At 36.6% G+C, this 18836-nt stretch overlaps 1 protein-coding gene across 1 annotated transcript in view; it reads right to left on the reverse strand.

The window, feature by feature from the left end:
- Positions 1-3046: 3046 nt before the first annotated feature.
- ZNF326 (zinc finger protein 326) overlaps positions 3047-18836 on the reverse strand; it is a 29453-nt gene continuing 13663 nt past the window's right edge. The window contains 9 exon segments of the mRNA XM_068406918.1: positions 3047-3782; positions 10627-10722; positions 11744-11874; positions 13215-13314; positions 13647-13794; positions 14843-14874; positions 14876-14958; positions 17273-17360; positions 18292-18326. Coding sequence (XP_068263019.1) covers positions 3621-3782; positions 10627-10722; positions 11744-11874; positions 13215-13314; positions 13647-13794; positions 14843-14874; positions 14876-14958; positions 17273-17360; positions 18292-18326 — 875 coding nt within the window. The 3' untranslated portion in view covers positions 3047-3620.

Raw genomic sequence — 18836 nt, forward strand, 5'->3', positions numbered from 1 at the left:
ATCCTTTGCATAGCATGAAAACAAGCCAAATATTACATGAGCGTGATGCTAATCGTTCTACAGTTATAGTGTGTAGCAAAAAATAACTGTATATAAAAAGCCTACTGCATTTGGGCTGCAATACACCTAAGAACATACACATATCATAGTTATTCAGTATGTGTAAGTTGCAAGGATTAGTGCCCATATTTCTTTCTACTGTATTCGCTACCTTGCAAGTTCAACCCTAAAACAACAACCGCCACCAACAAAAAACACAAACAAAAAAACACAGAATATTTTTTCGACATATCTCAGAGCAAAATGATGTAAGTTCTAGCTCCAGAAAGAGGTAGTTAGAACATGAGACGAGTTGCACATATTTCTTTAGCACAACTACTATGAACCAACACATCATTAAGCAGTGTCCTGTAAAAGATTAAAAACGCAGCAAGGTGTTTCCAACAGAAATAAAATAGCACCAGTATCACTGTGCAAGTCAAATCCTTGCAATTCTTGTGCAAAGTAGATCCTCACCTGAAACATTCCATGCAGTTTCGGCTACTTAGATGAGATGTACCACACCTTCTCTGATGATTCCACTCAAGGCACTAAAGAGTTCTACATCTCAAGCACTGGAACAGGATTAGAGAAAGATCTTGCCTGTAATCTATTCCCCAACAGATGTTTTTAAAACATCCTGAAATGCTTAACATCACCTGATGCCACTTTTTACCAACTGCAAAGTTTCTTACTAAACCTCTCAATATTGGTTCCAGGATAGGATCTGTACCCACTAGCTGCCTAAATTCCATCCAGTTGCTTCTCCCTAATCACCTGACTCTCCAAGAAACACCATTAGTAATCAGCCACCATCTGGAGTGTGAATCACCAACAATTACATTTCAAGTCCAGTTTTCCATTGATCTTTCATTTAGTTAATCTGGTCTTTAGGGATGGGGGATACAACTATGCTCCCAAACTGGTTTTATAAACTGTATCACTTGGGGTAGTCAACATTCCAAGAAGGTTCTTCAGAAGAAGACCTAGGGAAAGGCATATGTTACTGCAACCAACACTTATGAACAGTCAGGAAGTTGACAGCACATAGCTAGTCTTTGGTGAATGCAAAGGAAACTGGAAAGGTCTCTTAGCAGGGATGTGTAAATAAATATACCTGTATATTCTGACAGGCACCTTCATCCAGAGCTGCCTAGAACTGTGGACTTTATTTCTGAGATTCTGAAACAAACAAATGCAATCTCCACTCAGTCTGGAATAACTGGGGGGTACAGCTAACCAGGAATCTGTGTCATCTGGAATGGGCAGCCATCACTCCTTCTGAAATTATTTCCATACTTTGTTACTGATGTAAGAAATAAATTTAATTTGATGAAACATTACCTACAAAAGGGACCCAAGGCCTCCATTAAAAGTTCCTTCTAAACCTATAGAAAGCGTAATTTTGCCCATTATAATCAGCAGTTGTCCGCCCCCAAAATCTGTGATCTAAGTTTAAGCTATCACTTAACACACTTTACAAGTAAGAACAGAAGTATACAGAAGTCAATTATGTATTTTAGATTACCAGCGATGTCAAGAATGCTTAGAGTTCAAAGATCTTGAGGTCATAGTAGACAAAATGACTACAGCAATAAAGTACTGAGATCTTAGGTAGAAGGGCTTATCTTAGCTGCTTAGAAGCAATTTAATTCTCTCCAGCTAGAAAAGGAGCCATAAACAAAGAAAAAACCCACCACTTGCAGAAATTTGGGCAGCATCTCAGTTCTCTTAACTACTGTAAACAAGTCCTCACGCTAAAGCTCTTGCCAGTTTCTAGAACACTGATATAGTTCCTGTTAAGTTTTCTGGGAAGAGATCAGCGTCTTCCTCTTGTGGGGCAAGAGATCTACAAATAGAACACATAAAATAGTTGAGTGACCAGCTCGTAAGGCAGAAGGGGAAATTACACCTTAAAAGTAATGCCAATATGAAACTTAATCCTAGCCTTAAGATGGAAAACAGGAGAATGAGTGTCCAGAGATCTAGGCAGTACTTTGTTATTTTAAGCTTACATATCCAAAAGAGACAGATACAGTTCAACCAGCTGCAGGCTTAAGACATCTTTCAACCAACCCATGCTAACTTTTAGTTCCAAGCCAATCCACTTACAGGTACAACAATCAAGTCTACATCATGCTGATTTTTTTTTAAATGGAAAAACATAAGCCATACAGAAAACAAGAGGTCAAGGCACCAAACTCAATTTCCTCTCTCTTTCCTCGCAACGTTGTATTTTCTGCTCTCCAAGCTATGTGAGAAGGAAACAGCTAAATGACTACAATACACAGCATTCTTTGGAGCTGACTGCTACTAGACTTTCTGGTTGCCCAATATCTAAATCAAGTATTCCCCCATAATACTTGCACACTTTACCCAGTTCTACAATAGATCACTGAAAAAGCAAATTGGTTTGCATTTGAGGTTAGAAGTATTTTAATTCTACCTAACCTCTGTCCACTCTCTTCTTCAACCACCTGTATACAGATATGGCTACAAATTAACACAAAGGTTCTCCAACAGAAAAGTGCACAAATTACATATATGATGAGATTTCGAAAAAAATTCCCCATAATGACCACAAGAGATTGCACAGTTACTTCTGTTAAGTTACCACGTTTAGGGAAAAACTACACAAATTACTTAGCTGTACTTAGGAATAGTTAAATCAGACATTTCCAGTTCTCATTAGTCAAAAGCTAGACTAGAAGGAATTGTAGAAAAAAAACAAGTGTACTTATGTATAATTTCTAAGATAGACAACGGCACACAGCATGTAAATATAGTGAAAGTATGCTTCCTCTAGGCACACTAAGAAGGCAAAAGTGTTTATCTGTCCTGGTAGGTGGAGTCTGAATACATCAAAAATCAGCAGTAAACAACATGAGTCACTAAGATGCAACTACAAATTTTAAATAATTTCAATTGTAACATCAATCAAGATTTGATTTGAAACTAATTTGGAAGTCAGAACGGGGAAACACTTGAAATACTTAACTATAGACACTTTAAACAGTAACATTTCTTAAGTGTTTTATTGCTACAAACTGGTACATCTTATCACAAAAAGCTACAAGGCATATTATAACACATACTCTATTATACAGAGTGCAATGCAGTCCCCAAAACAGCCACACTCAACAGCACAATTTTTGAAGTTACTCATTCTGTACTAAGAGGTAAATATGATAAGCTTATGCCACACAGCACTTAACATATTTACCCCACAGACCCACCTTTCTTTTCAACTGATTAGACCAAAAATTATTATTATATTCAACTTTCAATACATACATACATCAAAAAAATAGGATGCTTTAAAAAATATACAACACAATGTTTTCATCAGCTTTAACAGTCAATTTGATATAAAAAGCTCAACTAAAATAGTCTTAATTTCATTTTAAACAAAATCAGAAACACAGAGGAATTATATAAAGAAGTTGTCCACGGAATGGAATGCATGCATACTGTGGGGAATCTTCAACAACTTAATCTGAACTATTAAAAAGTCTTAGCCACTTTATAGCAGAAATAAAAAGCTGTTTGCCCCCCCTTAATATATTTTCATTTTATAGCACTTAGTTATCTTCAGTGTGGTCTAAAGTGAAGTCAGTTTGTTCTTCAGTTTCTTCTTCCTCTTCCTCCTCTTCTTCCTCACCCTCAACTGGCTCATCAGCTTTGTCCTCTTCTTCCGTCTGCTGCTCCTGAGCCTGATCATTAATTTCAAAAGGATTTTCACCCTGAAGCAGAAGATTGAAAACAAACAGTTTGATATTTATTTCAACATAAAATAAAATAATACTCAGTCATTTCAAGTGAATGAAAAGGGCAGCCACTAAGAAATGCTTTGTTATTTTATATAGCTTTTTAATAGTTTGTTGTTTGGGTTTTTTTTTCCCCAAGAAAATCAAACCAGATTTGATTTAAAATTTGCAACATCTCACTGTTATGCACACTGGCATCTGGGATCCCAATAAACTGTTTTAATGAAAGCAGAAAATGGCATTAGTGGAAAAGCCAAGTATGCTACACACAAATTTCAGTTTAACATTCAGTAAATTAAAATTACATGGTTAAGTTTCAACATGTTTTTATTAAGAACTACAGCTGCTTCATTTTCTCCCCAGTTAAAACCAAATCTGAACAGAAGAGTTTCGTTCTGCTTTTCCTTATCTACAGTCTTTATTCACTCTGAATCAAATTCTATCAAAAAGGGAAACTCTTCAGTAAATGAAAAAGAAACCTACAATAAATTACATTGACTAGCCTGAAATTCATTCCATTGCTGATCTAGAAAAATTATCAAGCACATTTCTCAGACAGTATTTTAAATACGTTGGCATTCTAGTGTCACATTTTCTCTATTTCATAGAATAATTCAGTACAAGACATACCTCAGCTTTCACCTGTTTCAGATACTTAAGGACTATGAATAATCAATAAACAATAAAGAATTACAACACGAAGTATTAGGACTTTCTTCGCTAAAGCTACTTTCATGTTCAAACATCTGACAGAGCAAGTCTGATCTGAACATACAACACCAATCCCTAACTACACTAGGACTGGGATTTCAAGAACATTATTTAAAAGATGATACAAAAGAAAAATTGAATACTAGGCCACTTATCCTTTTTTGCTTACTTATAAAAAGAAACAAATATTTTTACTTCAGTTACATTTTTCAGGTAGGGTCTTCCAGGTGGCCTAAAAATCACTGAAAAATTAGAAAGCTATAAAAACATTTAGCAAATGCCACTAAATAAAAACTTGGCTTCACTGTTATTCTAAAATCAAGAAAAAATATAAAATCAGATTTAAAGAGTAACCCAAAGCAGAATTCTGAGACCATGTTATTCCAAGTCCCAGGATGATCTTATGCATGCACTTTGTAATGGCCAGTCTACAGCACTTAGCTGCTAGTGTCTGTGGAGCCCAATCAACTCATAGCCTAACCAAAGACAGAGCTGCCACATATAAACCCCATGAATAAGGTAGTATTTAAACTTCCTTAAGATACTAAGTTTGGCTTCTTTAGAAGGAGATCCTCATAGGTAAGGGTCAAGGACATAAAAAGCTGGTATCAGAACTTATCTGAGCCCTATGAAAACAAGAAAACCCCACATCTCAGTTAAGGCTCATGTCACTTTTCAATGATCCACTATTACTGTCAAGCACCATGGGGCTACAGAACACCAAAAAGTATTTCACTGAATAGGTAACAGTGTCCAACATTGGAATACCAAAAATATTTATTAGCTCAGCAAACCGTTCCATGAAAAAACCATACGGAAAAGCGAGTGCCCAAACCAATTCAATTCCAAGATCAATGGAAAGCACTGTGAAATAAAAAGACCAAGAGCATCCAAACCTTAATTCAATAAGGATTAGTTCAACACCCCAAAACTGTACTCATCTACTTTCCTTTTTGGACAGCAGTGCGAAAGACCTCCTGACTGCAAAGCTTCTAGTGCCATTTTCCTTGGGTTCAGCCAAATATTTTCAATCACACTTGGGTACAGGAACAAGGACTTCCAAAGACAGTCAGAAATAAGTTAATTCCCAAGTTAAGAATACTCCACCTGGTTAGTTTCAAATACATACTCACCAACAGACATTACTGAGGGAAGACATGTATATTGAGAGTTTCATATGGCCTAATGGAGAGCATTTTTTCCTAGCAGAAGAAAACAAAAGGTAGCCTTTCTCTGTAAATGATTCACAAGGACATCAGAAGCCCTTTTACAGGCCTGACACAAAAGGAAAAATTAAAATCCTCTCATGCCTAGGCTAGGCATAACGATGAACTGTAACTAAAGAATGCACTTCTAAATGGACTACTTTCACACTCGTGCAGAAAACTTCTGACTGTCCCTGAGTCTTGGGAACAAGCTACAGAAAATTGTTATACTTTGTTCCTGTGAAGACAGTATGTCGCTTCTGGCTAACCTAGCAGAACTGCATTCAGCACACTACTTCTGACTGAACAGATCTCTACACAATAATAACAAACAAACAAAAAAAATTAAGTTGCTTTCCCCAACTGTTTCTTCAAGAGAAGAATGCACTTTTCAAGTTCTCAAACTAAGGAAAAAGTTACTGTCCTCAAGGAGAAGATCCTAACGACTACACTCTTTTCCAGTGATGTAGCATCAGAGCCAATTTTGATGCTAGTTGATTTTGACAGCCACACTGGTCCCATCTTCCCAAATGGCTTTAAAAAACAAAACAGAAAAAAAAACCAGAAAACAAGAACACAGACACACCACTGAACTGCTGCAGAAAGACTTTATGATGCCTACAGAGCATAAAAACACAAGCAGATAAGTAGTTTATTCCCAAGGGATGCATTCTTTGGGTTCCTTGTCTCTAGACTATTTAAATTGCAGAGAAAGCTTAGGACTCTGAACTGGTATTTACAACCAAAGCTTTGGGATTCAAGTGTCTCCAGAAACCACTCTCTGTAATCTATTTATAACAGGTCTCACAAACCTGACCCAAAAAGATAACCAAAGCCTGCCTACCTAACTGGTAAACTTTAGAATGCCTTCACTAATACACACGATCAAACAGTCCTGGGATATAGTGATAGAAAATGTCAACCTCTGTGATGCTTCTCTTGAGCAACATCCAAGCAGCTTTTAATCAGACATCATTCTACCTAGGAAGTTCTGAATGGCCCAAAATTAGAGATAGTCATGACTTCATCAAGTGACAACTTTTCGCCTGAGAAACAAGATGGTCTTTTTTTCCTCCTTATTATAAAGTGCCTTACTAGAGGTTCATAAAACTTCTGATGATTGTTTCAGAGTGGCCTGCAGGTGGGTTGTGGTGGATTTGCCCCCTTCCTCTCCTCTTTACAATATGGATGTAGGGAGAATAAGAGAGAAATTAAGAACTTTGAAAAAGCATATAAAGAAGACATTGGAAGCATAAAAGGGTACCCACACAAGACGAACACTGGGGAAACAGAGGGCTCTTTAAAAGAATGGCCAAGGTAAGAAACAACCCTTTCAAGGTTCTTTGATTAAAATATCTACGATGAAGATATCAAACAAGATTAAGAGGAAAGGTTCCTTGCATGCAAAGAACAGGAAGCAAACAATGTGCTGTTCATTTAAGCACTGGTTTGGATTTTCAAATATAGGAATTGAAAAAAAAATCATAAATAAGATAGTGTAAAAGATGGTCACCAGCACCATTAGGATCATGAAGATCCCATGCAAGTATTAACAACAGGAAACCTCAGTTCTGGTACAGTAGTTTTCTGGAAACTGAACGGAGAAATTTACAACAATGCAGACACCAGCTCCAGAGCAGCAGCACCACCACAGGGAACAGAAGCAGCATTTCGTGACAGAAGACATGGTACAGAAAATGATAGTCGTTAACAGTGAGATCCAGCAGAAGACTGGAAGAACAGTACACATGACAAGAGTTATTCCAATACTAATAGATCCCAGGAAGCTGCATTAGTAAATTAATAAAATCACCTTTAGAAATGCTGTTCTCCACCATTACAATTCTTGTTGCTCTCATCATCAGCTGTGGCACTAGCAATCGCTGTCAAGCCCCATCTGAACCTTTGTTTTTTCCCTTCCATTCATAACTCTAGTCACTGACTAGAAGTGTAACAAATACCAGAGCCTTTACAAAACACCAGGAGCTCTTCTAAAGTCACATCATCTCATTTACTGAGGCTGTCTTCTGTGGAGCTGGGACGTTAATCGCAAATGGCTTGAAACAAGCAAAAAACCCACGCACGACACTTCAGGGATTATCTTAGGCTAACTCCATATAGATCTTTCCATTTTCAGTGGACACTACAGGCACCTCTAATATGTTAAAAAAAAAATTAAAAATAAAAAAAGAGCTTAACTCAGTGAAAACTATCAGGGGTGATTTAGCCTCTACACCTTTGCTACAGCTGATGTGTCCAAGCTTACAGAACTAGCTGAAAGATTCAGGTTCAAGTATGCATACTTATTTAGCATGTACAGGTAAATATCATAAAGTTTGCATTTATTTCTTAAAAAGAAGGTTTTGCTGTGAAATTTGAAAATCTAAAAGTTGCTTCATAATAAAATGGTTAAATATGAAAATATTTGAAAATGTTTACAGAAAAAAAATTCTTCCCTATTTCCTTTTCACAGTGCAAACAAAAACATGTAGTTAAAGAAAAATGGAAGTCAAGTGTTTGTAGAATGACACATTTGAAGCTCTAAGTTTGTTTAAAATGGATGCATCTATTCGCTTTCTTTCCTTTTGCACATACATCAAACAACCCATGGAGCAGTCTCTACTTGGAGAGAAGATTAAATCAAAGGGCAAAAGAGATTTTCCATTAAGCACTGGGTAGAGAAATAAGTCACAGACAGAACAGCATTTTACTCAAAAGAAGTGGCCAAGGTGTCTCAAGTAAAACAGCAGTTATTGCTTGTCAATTAGCTTACTCCAGACCAGGAGCCATGATCCACTCCCTCATTTTCAGTCAAACATTAGCCAGAGCCTTCAACCTTGAAAAGTCTTATACAACACAACATGCAGCAAGTATCCTCAAAACTGTTCACCTGCTGCCAGATGTCAGCCAGCCAATCAACCCAAACTACATTAAATTGTCATCCTCCAAGCAGTTACTCAGCAGCTCCATGGAGCAATTCAAATGGCTTAAGCAGAATTTTTCACACAAAACCACAATGGGGGAAGGTGTCGTAACCAAGTACCAGTTGTGGTAAAGAGGTGAATGACTACTGCTCTCGGCAGGGTATGGTTCTAGAAGACAGTACTGGCCTCAACAGAAAAAAACCTTTCCCTAATTCAACTCTATTTAGGATATGCACCTCTTCTAGGCCACACATTAAAAGAACAAACTTCCCAATATGCAGAGAAATCCAGCAATGTCATAGAAAATAAAAAAAAAAAAATCTTTTATCTTTTTTGCTCATGTCAAACTGTATCAATAAGGATGCACAAAAATCAGGAGTTGCTGACCTGCAATTTTGTTCTCCTTTTTCAAAGGCATTTGTGATGCTGACGACCTGTCTTTGCAACTTGGTACAAATCTGTGCATCAGCCTCGTAGGTCTTTCCTGCTCTGAATTTCCTCCTTCCATGCTGCATACACAGGATAGACAACACTTCCCAAAACAATGCTGCATTTGGGGTTTGGGGGTTTTTTTTTGTTTGTTTGGGTTTTTTTTGGCTGGGGGGTGGGCAGGGGTGTTTCCCCAAGCCAGTCTGCCCTCCATCTCTACGCAAGCTACTTTTCACTGTGAGAAGGATTTCCCACTCTCCTGGAAGACTGCAGGCACCAAATGCATGCATCACATGCTCTGATACATCACATGCTGTATAATAAAACTGGACTCCTTCAGTCTGCAGCTGATTATACATTTGGATAAGGATGAGAGGGATTTGTATAACCAGAAGTCAGATACATCTCACTGAGCAGGTGCTGCTGAAAGTGTATTAAGTTCAATCCACCCCAGGAAATACCAGTGCTAGGCATTCTGAAAGTGTCGGTGGCCTCCTTGTGAAGACAATCTTGCAAATTTTACCTTCCTCGGTTCTCCAACTGATGAATGGCAAATTTCCATTCCCCCTTTTACCAGTCCCCCAGTATGGGGCTGTACGGGGTAACGCACATGCATACCAAGCTATAAGGAACACCAGAAGAGATGGCTGGAAATACACACAGGAAATATTTCAGGCTGTGGCGTTTGCTACCTTTTCTTAACAGATATAGAACAGTTGTCTGAAACTGATTCACACACCCAATCATAGATAATTTTGCAGCACATGACTAATTTGACATTTTAAATCACAATTAACTTCTGCATTGGCCCATACCTTGTCAATATTTCTGCAACACAATATCGCTTAGACTGAAAGAGTCTATTGTTCAGGCACAGGCAAAATTATAAACCAATTAGAAGTAACTACCAGAAATAGTCAACAATGGTACTACAGAGAAAGTCACTTTGCTGGCCAAGAAGAAAAACCCCCATATTTTGCTAAAATGAGTTCACACATGTTTCTCAGACCACATATCTGCAACATAGGGTACCATGCCTTTTAAATTCTCTGATCACGACAACTACCATTGTAAGCTTTCACTTTTTGTATGCTGCCATGAATCCTAGAAATTCATTGGAATAAAAGTAGCTGAGTAGTGTGTGCACTGTACTTTAGTACAAGGCCACACACTGGAGCCTTTGCTTCTAAACGTAAAGATTGACTCATTTGTGAAGTGTTTTGTGCTCTACAGTTAGTATTACGTATAAAGATACTGCTGATGCTTTCCTAAAGCTTGATTTTTTTTTTATAAGAGCATCTAATTACAAATTGAGTAGATACACATATAAATGGTAAACAAAAACCAAAAGCTGCTAAATCTGAAGGTAGTAATTTTTTCTGCAAATGAACTTATCTGAGACAATGATCTGAGACTGGCAAAATACATTGAAAGTACATTCACTCTGTGAACTACCTAGAAGGTAGAACACTGAGGTTAAACTCCATCAGGATAGAGTAAATAGTGGTATAGCAAATGTTACAGATGACATTTTTCCCATTTGCATCTTACCTTCACATACAGCTCGTATCGTGCCTTGACTATAGGATTATTCAAGATACTGGTGGCAGTAAGAACACTCTCCCTTTTTATTTGTTCTCTGTAGGCCTAGGAAACAAATTTTAGAGTGAATAATTATCACACACCCAAAGCCAATTGTCACACAAATTTGAATTCATGGTCAGTTTCTATAAGGAAAATAATGAACGTATTGAAGCATGAAATGCTCATTCTTAGCATTTAAGTCCAAACCACATAAGCTCAATTAAGTTTGGTAGTGTTTATTGTTTGTTGCTTTAGCTTGATCAAAAGATATATTCATGTCTTGCTTATATAATGAACTACAACCACACACCTGTCTACAACCATGGTTACCTGTTCTCATCTACAGATAACATGCATGCTTTTCCATCACAGCCTAACACATGGTTGAAGATGTCCCTGCCCATGGCAGGGGGGCTGAACTAGATGACCTTTAAAGGTCCCTTCCAACCCAAACCATTTTATGATTCTACTATATTCCATAATCACAGAAGCTCATATATAAAGAAAATACTACTTTGGCAATCTTGCTTACTGTGACAACTGTGATTTTTTCCACTCACGCTACTCTTTCAACCTTTCTATCAACCCTAAAAGTGTATCATTAGAAGCTGTAACAGGGACAAATTCCATACTACTGCTAATTCTGAACTGCTCTCACTTTTCTTCAAATTAAAAAGACAATAGGCAAAAAAAAAAAAAAAAAAAAAAGACACGAGGTTTGTTAACTAGCTGGAAACATGTGTACCACGCTTTGCAATTTGAATAACAAAATCCTTCCAACATTTAATGGCGGTAAAAAAAATTCCGATAAAACTAAAAAAAAAAAGCCATTCCTAGTAATCTTTTCAGGACTTGCTACTGTCAGCTACTAAGCACACCAACATTTCACTAACTGGGGGCGCTTAAGCACTGGCTACTTCATGAGATATTATGTTTACAAAGTGCAGCAAAGACATTCTAGCTTTCTACAGAACAAGTAATATCAAGAACAACTCAAAAACAACCGAGTACCATAACATTCCTCACCTACTATTAGATTATGCTTGCTTTTTTTTTTTTTTTTTAATAACATGTCATATCTTACTTGTTTTCCTTTTGTGTGATCAGGAGATTTTAAGTGCTGCTGAACAGAACTGTGTAATGCAGGAACATAGACACTGCAAGCACTGCAGTGAACAGTCTCAACTTTCATCATATGGTCATCAGCAGTAACCCCTGCCAAAGAAGATGCAACAAATCATTAACACAAAATGTGTTATTCTAGGGAAGTGGAAGAGGGGATTGGTTGTTTTATACCAGAAAATTAGAGCTCTCAGTTGTTACACATTAAACTGAACCACAGGGGAATATTCACCCAAATTCAGGCATCAAAATTAGGCGCTCTAAAGGCAATGTTGAAGGAGGATGTTTTTCACTTGGATACTCCAACTCCTTCTCTCCACAGACTATACATGAGACCCAGGCAATTATGTTTGCTGCCCGAGGTTATGATATATGAACACATACCTGCCTAAATTAGAGGGAACTAAAAATGATACAATCAAATTGAACTATGTACAAAAATGCCACCTATTTAAAATCAACAATAACTAATATCCTTAATAATACACATTTTGACACAAGAAACATACAAAGCTTCACCAAAGCAGCTGGATTTAACCTCACCCTTCATAAAAACAAATAATTTATTTCCTTGCCTCCCCTCACCACCAGAAAGAAACACATGCATCCAATTCCTCTTGTAAATTTAAATATTAGCTTGCCAACAGAACATTCTGATCGTAAAGGCAAACAGGTCCTCCAGTACTTAAGGAAAGTAAACAAAAAGAATGTGGGAGATTGTTAGGATGTTGGCTATACCAGTTTTTAAGTAGCTTCTAGCATTTAAATTCAAATTAATGTAATATTCAAATACAGTTGCTGCCTAAAGTAAAGGTACTAAAAAGATGTCCCCTCTGGCTCTGGCACAACTTTTGAAAGTCATCAAGCAACGGATAAAGTGGAAGGATATGGCACAGCAAGGCAGGGACACAAAAAATGCTCTAGAAAATTGCCTGTAGGGCAGCCAAGGGGAAAAAAATTCAGGCCAAGATGCATCTTGGGTAGCAAGAGAGTGTTCAAACTCTTTTGTCAGTGTCCCTCAAAACCACAGTAACTATCCCTTACATTATCCAGATCCTTGTCATATTTGACCATTATCACCTTACTGCTTTATTACACACTCTCTTTCAGTCTATCTGCATCCACCTGTTGCCACTCCTCATGCATTACACTGACTCAGACTGTGGCAAAGCCCACATAATTGTCTGTCAAGTAGCTAGCACAATGTTATCTCACTTTTATGACAAGGCTACCTGGACAGCAAATGTAAATAAGGTTTGCCATCTCCCACTGTGCTTACATTCTGCATTATATCAGAAATGAAGTAAGGAACAGAAAAGGTGAGAAAACTAGTATTTCAATCCAAACATTTTATCAAATTCAAACAGAATGAAAGGAGAAAAGGACAAGCCGAACTCCACAGTACGCACTTTGACATAAAAAGCATTACTCACCTTCCATTATATCTTTTTCAGCAGCTTGAGCATTTTCCGTTTGGTTACTTGTCTGTTGCTTACGCATAGCTGTCTTCTTGAATTTATTCACCATACACTCCTACAGGGAACCAGAAGAAAAAATTGTAACACATTTGATGTACAATTCTTTATATTCCAATATGCACCTATACTTAAAACATTACTCAGAACAGCCCTGTAATAAATAGCAATTAATTGCTGTTACTTCTTAAGGTGCTACTTTTAATTGTAAAAGCAACACTATTTTACAGACTCTGAATTTGCTTCAACTTTTAGTAATATCTACAGTGTCAAAATTCATCTGCAAAAGAAATAACAATGCTAAACTAAGCATATTTTGAAGATAAATGGTAAATTGTAACTACATTCTAATATAAAAGTATTGTACAAATCAAAAAACAGTTGTCTTACATGCAGAAATTCCATCACTACTTTGTCAAATTTGGTTTGCTTCTGGATATGATCCAATGTTTCCTGGTGAGCTGCACTCTCCAAATGTGACTCAATTTCTTTTTCTTCAAATGTTCGAAATTTGCAAAATGAGCAAGTAAATGCCATTCTATCAAGAGAAATACATCAAATAATATTACCATTAAAGAAACATTCTTCCCTCTCTCCTCAAAACTATGAGGACTTGACAAATCTCATCAGAAAAGGAATGGGAAAAGGGTTCTTTAAAGAAGCCTAAGTGAAAAAGAAAAAAAAAAAATCCAGTATTTTACCATTATGAAAAGTAACTGCTACAAGAACCAAATATAAATCAGGCCGGTCTCACAGTAATGAATTACCTACGCAGAAGATGAAAACTGCTGAAATCAGACACTAGCCATTTAAAAGCCACATTACTGTGTGACTATACCCATCACAGCTCTCTAGTTCGTGTCACCTTTTGTAGTACTTCTCATAGTCAAGCCAGTCCACAGTTTCCTAACTACAAATAGTCAAAAGAATTAATTTAAAGCTCATTTTCCATACAAAAAACTATATAATCTTTATAAGGAAATATGGCCTCCTCCGTACAGTGAGAAAAAGGCATTAACACTATGATCATATACCGTACTGACATAAAACAGTTTTGTACAGTGCTGGCCATTAGCCCACTCAGCTGCAGCAAGACTAAGAAAAGCTACAGAACTATCTACTTATTTTTGCCACAAAATAGCTCACCATACATATAAAACCAGAATAAAGTCAATTTCTAACAGCTTATTAAGTCAGCATGAATATATATTTAACTGAAATATATACTTCAAACACTGTACCATTCTAAGCTGCTTCTCAAGTCAGTGTGCACTGATGCACTTGTGGGAGAGAAGGCATTAGGAAATTGTGTACTTTCTGATATAGCAGAGGTCCAGTGAAACATCCAGTCTTCTAAGCCACAGGATTTGGGTGCTGGGTTTTGGTTTCAGTTTTTTTGTTTGTGTTAGTTTTTTGGTTTTGTTTTGGGGGTGGGGGATTTGGCAGGTGGGTTTTTTGGTCATTTCTTTGTTGTATTTTATTTTCCTAAAATCAGTCCAAAGGGTCTTTCAGGAAAGACTACATTCTTACAGAAGGATAAAGGGGAAGAAAAACACTGCACACAAGACAGAAGTTATAGCACAAACCTGTATCCATCACCGTACTTTTCACTGTTTTTTTTCCCTTCTACGCCTTTGCTTCTCTCTTCTCGCCTCAATTCGCCGCTTTTCTTCTTCCTCACTTTTAGCTTCTCCTTTGCCATCTTAACATATAGTAAAAGGATTTTAAAATGTTATGTTCAAAAAAAAAAAAAAAAAAAGAAACACAGTAAAAGTATGTTTTCCCTGTCTTCTCCACAAACACCTCAAAATGCAGAGAAAGACCCTACACCAAAGTGGTTCAATGGTTTATTTAAATGCCGTAGAAGTTTTGCTTTTTTTTCCTCCTCTAAAGACAACCAGTTTAAACATTTGCTTCTAACAATGCAAACTTAGTAGTTTAGGGGTTACACTCTAGATTACGCTCATAAAAGAAATGAAATTCGGAGTTAAAGCAAACCCTACCTTGTTATGCCTAGTTATTAAAGGCCTTCAAGGAAGTGACCAGGAAAGGGTATTGGGGGTGCACAGAGAGAAACGCATTATTTAAAACTCTCCGTGGTTTTAGAGCATCATTGCTACAATCCCCTTACATAAAAAGAAACTATATAAAGCCATTCTCTGCCACTGAGAAGGCAGTTTCCAAACCCAAAAGCAAAGATTCTCATAAAGGAGACCAGGCAGTGTTTCATTAAGGTATAGTACCCAGCCTGAACTTCAACAACTATTACTTTTACCCCTCTAGACTTCGCTTATTTCACAGAAATGTGTTTCAAAGATTTTCAGCTGAAGAAATAAACCAGTGAAGGAAGAACCAGCTGAGGGGAAAAAAAAAAAACAAAACAAAAAACCCCACCACACAACAAAAACGCAACCAAACCTTTAAAGAAGAACTTCATTAAATTATCACCTGGCATGTAAGTAAGAGTGCAAACAAATAAATTACGAGAAATTAGTTTTGCAACATTGAAGACTTCTAAGAACACTGACTTTTTGCATAAGTGTACTTATGTTTGTCCTACATATGACTGCTTTAAAAGCCTATGGACAAAGGGAAACAATTAGAATATTATTCAGTGAGTAGTTTTAGAGCAGGAAAAAGAGGATCACTTAGTTTTCTTTTGCAGTTCAACCTCAGGAGAGAGAGAGGTCAGCCTCGATCAAATCTGCCTCCATCCAAACAGCAACAGAAAGGAACATACCGCAGCACAATGCAATAAAAAATAAGATTTGCCAAAAGCTCTGTGGGTCTAGAGGTGTCACTGAGTACTGAAAACATTTCCACCGACTAACAGCTTACACTTCATTCCTGATTACCCCAAGGTTTTTCATTTTGTAGCAAAGACTTTCAAAAACTACTCTGATCCAGAGAGGAGAAAAACGCCTACCCAAAAGATTTTTTTTAATTCAATTTGAAAACAAAGAAAAAACACCCACCCACCGAGGCAATTCCCGTTACTGATCTCAGGATTTAAATTTCACTTAGTGCCTTACCACCAACCCTGGAAATGTGCAAAGATCACTTGTTTTACTGCTGTAAAAATCATCTAGTATGACATTCCATGGAGTGAAATGGCCTATATCTTCTTACCCCTCAAGCTCACAAATTCAAGTGCCTGTCCTGTTACAAGCTGGGGAATGGAAGCCTAAATCTATATATAAACTGGGACTCCCCAGCGTGGCTCCCACTTTCCATCAGTGCACTTATGCAAACTTTTAAAAATGAAATAAACCACACAATTAAAAAATTTTTAAAATGTACTATTTCAAGAAAAGAAACTCTAATCAGTTGGCTGCAAATTTCCAGCACTCCTTACCATCAGATTAGACTACATACGCAACAGGGCAGCACACAAGGGAAAGGGGACTAAAAATAGTTTCGGCCTTAACACTGTATTTCCTTGTGTATGTGTTTGAAATCACTACAGTTAATATACACTTTAACTGATTTTATGTAAACTAATAATTAACCTGTTTCATTAAGATTGCACATGAAACAGACACTGTGTTCTTGAAAGAAGCTCTCCGAGTTAACTAAATCCACTTTTATAAAAGTGACTCACCTAGGATTTAAGGGCGAGGTTGATCAGCTAGTGGGATAAATAGGATATGGGTGAGGAACTGGTGGGATAATCAACATTTAAGCAATGGAATGGCAGTAAGTATAGAAGAATATTAACATTAAAAATTAAAACAAGTCAAACAACAACAACATACAGAGATGGTCAGAAAGCAGAGGGACAATAAGCATGTAAAGAAAAAAAAAAGTGATGGATGCATGTTACAAACAATCATCTTCTCCATGGTCTAAATTTATAAACTCTTTGGAAAAAAAAAAAAAAAAAAAGTCATGCTACTCAATAATTATTAGAGGTCACACATACAGGCTTACTAAACCTATTCACTCAAAGTGGTATCACAAATATATCACAAATGCAATACCTACAACACCTTACCTGACAAACCAAACTGACTTACCTCCAAAAGTCTGATATCCAAGATCATAAGCATCTCTTGTAAAGTCTTCATATATAACAACTGCACCACTTGTATCCACTTCAATTTCCTAATAAAGTCAAATCCATAAATTTTGTAAGAAAAAAAACAACAAACAATGCCATTCTAAATCCAAAAAAAGGCAGTGCATTTTTGGAAAGACTATTTCCAATAATCTGTTACTTGCTATTTTTATCAAATATGACAATGGAAGAAAGCTAATTGGGTACCTATAGTTAAGACTCAGTGTACAAACACTTCAAGCTATGCATTTCTCCTTAATGTCTTAAAGCTTTTGTGAATTAGTTTCACAATCAAAATTCTCAGTCTTCTACATAATATGCTGACTTCCAAATCAGACTTTTAAATACTTAGTTGAGAATATGTTAATACCTCCACTCAAAAAGAAGGAAAATATCATTCCAGCCTTTCAGCATGGAACAAGAATACATATACACGCTTAGCTTGCTAGTCATTCTTACATATTGCTGCACCTGATCTTTCTGTATGCAGGAGCTAATCTGTACCCCATTAGAGAGTACCTGTTAACTCTGGTTCTTTTTTATTTACCCTCTCTCTTTGATGTGTCTTAGGTCTTATCCATTCCTTCTCACTGCTGTGTAGTAATCTCCCTGTCATTTTGTACTTAAATTTCTCAACCCACACAAGCAGGTCATAGGTCTATGAATTCAAGCTGAGTACATATGACAACATGAGGAGTGTCCATAAGACAGCGCTCTCTGCATTACAAGGTAGGGTCTACAAATACACTTTAAAATTCATTTTCCAGGCCATCTGCACAAGCTATATCTTTCCCTCAAAATCAGTAAGGATTTCAGACTGCCACCAAAATAAGACAGTTTTATATAAAAGTGAAGAAAAAATTATATAGTTAAGTGCTTAATTTTTATAACTCTAGCTTAATAATTATTCATCTTAAGGTATGCTGTACAAACTTCTGAAAGATATCACAAACGTTTTCCAATTCTGGGAATCTTTACCTCTATAGTAGAATCCTGGAAAGATGTCTTCATGTCTATAAACACAAAATGAGGAAGAAATAAATAATGTAAAAGTGCTGCCACTGTCAATTCATTTTAAGGCAATAAGATATTTAGGAAAAATAATCAGCCTGTTATGAAGCTAGGACAGTCTACATCTACAATTTATCATATTTTAGTTATAATACTAAATGTAAAATCAGTTATCCTTAGGAATATAAACTAAATAGTCTTCTAGAAGCAATCACCTATATCTAACTCCGCAAAACAAGAAAGTCAAGACTGAAAGGACAATATAATTTTGAGACATATTTTCATACATATATTGTATACCGATTGCATCCAATTTTCTGTTAGTTGTTACCTACTTTTTAGTTTTCAATTATGTGATATTGCTTAGAGCATCTTTAGTTCAAGCCTGAGAAAATTGTATTCAGCCACCCAACAGTTTCTTTCCCTTAATCTCAGAGCCACAGGACAGGCTGATTAAAAGCGCATTCTAGTAGGCGCTACCTACTCCACTTAAAGTAACTTCAGTATTATGT

The sequence above is a fragment of the Nyctibius grandis genome, chromosome 8, assembly GCF_013368605.1.
Source record: "Nyctibius grandis isolate bNycGra1 chromosome 8, bNycGra1.pri, whole genome shotgun sequence".
NCBI classification, from domain to species: domain Eukaryota; kingdom Metazoa; phylum Chordata; class Aves; order Nyctibiiformes; family Nyctibiidae; genus Nyctibius; species Nyctibius grandis.